The sequence below is a fragment of the Habropoda laboriosa genome, unplaced genomic scaffold, assembly GCF_001263275.1.
Source record: "Habropoda laboriosa isolate 0110345459 unplaced genomic scaffold, ASM126327v1 scaffold147, whole genome shotgun sequence".
Classification (NCBI taxonomy): domain Eukaryota; kingdom Metazoa; phylum Arthropoda; class Insecta; order Hymenoptera; family Apidae; genus Habropoda; species Habropoda laboriosa.
The window spans coordinates 467,507-472,818 of NW_017100256.1; the positions used below are offsets into that span (position 1 = coordinate 467,507).

General features: G+C 34.8%; 1 protein-coding gene across 1 annotated transcript; it reads right to left on the bottom strand.

The window, feature by feature from the left end:
• Window positions 1–57: 57 nt before the first annotated feature.
• On the bottom strand, window positions 58–4,804 carry LOC108572574 ((E3-independent) E2 ubiquitin-conjugating enzyme UBE2O). Its single transcript, XM_017934835.1, has 8 exons — window positions 4,549–4,804; window positions 4,117–4,290; window positions 3,881–4,039; window positions 3,183–3,824; window positions 2,902–3,112; window positions 2,635–2,818; window positions 566–2,544; window positions 58–484 (listed from the first exon to the last, which is right to left on the bottom strand). The coding sequence occupies exons 1-8, from the start codon at window positions 4,768–4,770 to the stop codon at window positions 120–122; spliced, it is 3,936 nt and encodes a 1,311-aa protein (XP_017790324.1). The 5' UTR covers window positions 4,771–4,804; the 3' UTR covers window positions 58–119.
• Window positions 4,805–5,312: the final 508 nt, after the last annotated feature.

Here is a 5,312-nt window from a genome sequence, read left to right on the forward strand (position 1 = left end):
CATTATTGAACAAATTTTTAATATATGTATATATAATAAATTATTTGAATATATTACTGAATAATCGTGTACCTTTTACGAGCTAAATTTTTAGGTTTAAACTTAGGTTTACCTTGTGGCTAGCTGATGGTATGATTCGAAGTGCTTTTCTTCGTTTCGCTTGATGGCGTAGAAGAAATATTCGTCGAGGAAGATGAAACACGGTCCTTGGGGAGACTACCATTCGGAGTTAATTTGCAGCTTTCTTCACTATTTTTTCTTTTACTGTCGTGTTCTATCATATTATTGTCAACGATTTTACTTGATTCGTGACGTTCATTCTTCGTCTGTTCTTTAATATTTTCATAAACCTGTATTTCGTTCTCTCTTTCTATGATACCTTCTCTGATCAGCACTTCTTTGAACGTAGCTAAAGTTTTACGGAGTGTTATACAGAAACCTCTGGACGCTGGTATTAATGGAAATTCTGATAAAATTTTTTCATCTACACAAAAGAGAAATAATTAAGATGATCGAATATATGTATTTTATATATAATTAATGAAAAATAAAATGCATAACATACCGACGTCGGATATTTGTTTGAAAGTCGTAGGTGTTACTGGTGATAACGGATGTTGATTGTTATGCTGTTCAGAAATTTCCATCCATAAGTCTAGGCGTTGCAGTAATTTTTTTACGTGCCTCTTGAAATGTCCAATAATAATATCTTTAAATACGGGCGGTGGGTGCTGTAATAATTTAGTTTGCGCTTGAACCAGTTTCAGTACGACCATTTCATTGTACATTCTTGAATTTTCTTTTCCCTGTTGAGAGCCTTTTTGTTTTTCAAATCCCGCTTCGTTAAAATATGGTTCGGGTACAAGAATAAGGCCTTGAATCGAGACTATAACTTGCAACAATGTCGAGGAATTTGTCCACACTTCGGTTCCACGACCAGACCACGTTCCAAGTAAGCTCACACATACTTTACCATCTTCGTACAGATTAGGATTTAACCTATCATTACAGTAAGAAATGTAATGGCAAAGTGGTGGAGCACAAGGGTAATCGGCGGACAATTGAAAATCGAAAAGAAAGAGACCATCTTCGTATGGTGTTTTCTCGGGTCCACGAAACATTACAGAATATAGATCTATTCTATCTTCAAATCCTTTCACCCATATTCCAGGTGGAAGTGAACTCTTCAAAAGTTTTAATTCTTTGGAAACAGTTCTGAAAAAGTTTGTGGGATCCGTAGGTTGGAACATTGTTAATTTAAATTTATGACTATCTGGCGCTGTTTCTTCTATAGAAAATCCTTCTCCCTCTGAGTATACTGGTGGTGGAATTTCTATCGGACATTCCGATGGTTCTTGTAACAATTCTATACGCTTTTCCTCTTCTTTCTTTTGCTTTTTCAAAGGAGATGATCCCTTTTCAGCGTCAGATAATGACATCTTTGATAATCCAAATCGTCTAGAAACTTCTGCATGCGCCAATACAAGTTGAGCTTTTATTAGAGTACATAATTTAACGCAAACCTGAGAACTGGCTACGTTAGAACTCGTTATGTGCATTTGCATCTTGGAGCCCTTATTCGCGTCTGCTTTTTCCACTGAAGGATCAGGTACATTATTTACATCTTCACTGAGTAGAAATTCTCCACTTGATTCACTCGAACCCGATTCTTTTTTCGAATTTTCTGCAGAATACAATCCAGAATCTTCAGGATTAGGATTAACGTTAATAAATAAATGATCAACTGATTCTTCGCCTTTTGCATTTTGTTTATTAATATCTTGGTCGTTTTTATTATCGATGGATTCTGTCATATCCGTAACAGTAGTAATAATTTTTTCACAAGGATTACTTCCTGATTGTATACTGCTGGAATTATCCGTATTGTCTTTTTCTATGTTTTCTTCTGATCCATCAGATTTGTGTGTAAACAATCTTGTTACTTGATCCGCCATACGTTGCGCTACATTTGCTCGACCACGTTCTCGGACCCTTTCCAAAAGTCCTTGGAAATGACTTTCATGGAAAAAAGAAGTACCCATAAGTTTATCCATGTATCGGCAATCTTTATAAACTTCTAACAATTTTCTCATAACTTCGGTTGTTTGAAGCGACGGATTTTGGGTAAAGATCTCTTCCAATCTAGACATTGCAATTCGAGCTTTCTCGATGTGTGCGGCTAATTTTGGTTTTATACTTTCTAGCTCTGTTTGTTCTGTACCATCAGTATCAGCAATAAAACAGTCTTCCATTTCCGTTTCCCATGACGCATCAGACGATACTCCTTCATCTCCTCCTTCATCACTATCATATTCACCTACTTTATACAAATCTTGAGGCCAACACATACTTACATGTCCGTCAACCCACCACACTTTAACTCGTCCTTCTGGATAATTATCTAGCACTTGACCAGCAGTGCATCCAGCATCTTCTCCTTCAAAATTAGCAATTCGAATTACTAATGTACCTGGTCTATACTGAAAGTCTGGATGATCTTTCAAATCGTATACACTGACTTCACGTTCTTCTAGTAAAGTTGGTCTAACAAATATTTATTGAGTTTAATACATTTGTTTCATAAACTTCATTAATTCCAATAAAAATTATTGTATTTTAATAGCAATTACTTACTGTGGACTTTGACTAGAAGTGTATGTTTTAAACCACTTTATTTTAGCTGTTCTTCCTTGATGGTCAACACTTTGAACTACACCATACATTCGAGATTCTTCTTTTTGATCAACTACAAAATCACCTGGGAAAAATTCTTTATCATCTAAATGATGAATTGGGTAAAGCTGTGTAGATGGAATACCTTAAAATAAGTAATACAGAAGATTATAAAAATTCTATACTATTAGAGCTAGTAAATAATTTAAAAAATTATTTATGTAGTACCAAATTCTACTGAACCATCCTGCCACACAACATTAGCTTTTGTATTTGTAGACAATGTTTCTACAACAATTTTAGTTCCTGGAATAAGTGGAACTGGTGGCACTTTTTTCCTTGCTTTACACAACTTCTTCTTCTTCAGTACTTTTGTCATCAAAGCTGGACCTTTTTTCTTTTTTCCCATAGATGACATACTTGAACATCCACTAGATACCTAAAAATATTCAAATATCCATTAGCTCTACAAATCGTGTAATAATTTAAAGAGTGATAAAAAATCTTACCGAAGCACTGTCGCTTTGCGAACCTGTGTCTTCTGTATCCCAATCATCAGAACTTTCAGTATGCTGATTTTGTGCTGGAGGCATTAGAGTATTATTACTTGTCACATTTTGTAAATTGTTAATATTATTTTGACCATTTTCTGTTTGCTGCTCATTAACCTTATCTTTCTCCTTTTTTTTATCTTCAGGTGGCTTTGTGATACTGATATTTGGACGTGTTTTCTTTGGACTATGTTTAGGAACTTGAAAAATGTCTCTTTGTTGCTTTCGCCATTGTTCTCGTGTAATGACGTTTTCATCACCTTTAATTACATAGAAATTACGATCTCCCACTTGCACAGTAGAAGGCTCAAAAACATTTAATAATTTTAATTTCTTCAAATTTTCTCCTTCAACTACAAATTTTGGTTGAGCTTGATCTGACCAAGCACCATCTTTTGAATAAGCTCTGCACAACCAGTGCACTCCTACCCAATCTGTTTCTACCTTTTCTACAATTACATTTATTAGTTTCAACGGTATAATTTTTCTCTTTGCTTTCAATTCTCTTGTACATGTGATCCACTGTGCATGATCTAGGCAGTGAACTGGTCCCCACAAACTTTGACCAGGATAAAATTCAGAATGAGGAAAGTCATGTTCCTAAAAAAATTTCATTATATTTTTAACCAAAGTACTATTCTGGATTTGATTCTTACATTATCACGCCTCTCCTCTAATTGTCCTAATACGCGAGAATCCATTTCATTTACAACACAACGAGATCCATCAGGTGTAGTAAGCCATAATTTAAAATGTGCCATTTTTATGCCACCAACCCATGAATCCATACAAACAGCTATATCTGTTGTGAATTCCTATAAATAGAAACTATTAATTATAATATATGAGTTACTTTGTTAAAGATAACTACCATAAATGTTTGATTACATACTTCCAAAGGAACTAAATCTTCACTCCTAATATTGGTAAGGACTTGTTTACTACCAATCACTTGAACACAAGCAGTAAGTTCAATATCCCTGCAGTATCCTCTCTGTGTATCCTTTCCTTTAATCATACGTCGTACAACATCTCCTGGCATGAGTGTTCTATCTGCTAAATGAACCTATAAATCAAAGTGAAATTTTTAGATAACTTTAACATTCTATTAATAATGAAAGATCACGGTTATTACATCAAATTTTAATTCAAATTTGAATTTAATTTTCAGTTGAAAATATCGTTCGCATGACAGGTGTCGCTTTTCATGAAATTAAAAACAAATACGATAAAAGTAATAATACAAAGAAATATTAAATACTATTTTATATATCGTTCATTTATCCAAACAACGCGTTATCGTTAAATATTAAACGTTGAATACCTTCTTTGAGCTGACCAATTCCTCAACACCGGAGGGATGCCAGACCACGCGAATCTCGCCCTTTTTTCTCTTTGGGCTCTCTTCACTGTCAGAACTTTCCTCGGACAAATCTTGATCGTCATTTTCCATAACGATTCCGAACACAACGTTACCTTTTTTGTCCACACGGTAGACGACATCTTCGTAAAAGTACTGACACTCTACCCCAAAGTTCGTAGCCATCTTTCCTCTGATCACCGAGTACTCGCTCTCTGCCGACGACGGCTGACAGAAGGTTACACAGCGCAACGGTTACGGCGCACGTCGCAAGCAGGGAACTTGACTCCGACCCCGAACCCGACCCCAACCCCGACTTAAGAATTACCAATTCGAGATGCCTCTTGACTGTTCTCACTGATCGAGCTATTATCGACTATTTTCGAATCGAGAATTGTTCATTTTTCCACCGTCACTTTGAAGTATCTGTCAAAATTGATTTGATTAATATTTTATTAAAGTACGCATATTTATAAAGTATATATTCTATAGTTTGCGTATGAAGCATATGCGTTTATGCATGTATGTGTTTGTGTGTTTACGCTTCACGTATACAAAGTATAGTTTATAAATTTACCTTGTTTGGTAATTACTTCAATTTGTCAGATATGTAACTTACATAATTCGAAATAACGCGAGGTGTAAGTACTCTGTTTGCAAGGAAAGTGGACACAAATTTTTTAAATAATTAACGATTATTATGATAATTAATATTAAATTTTAAGTAA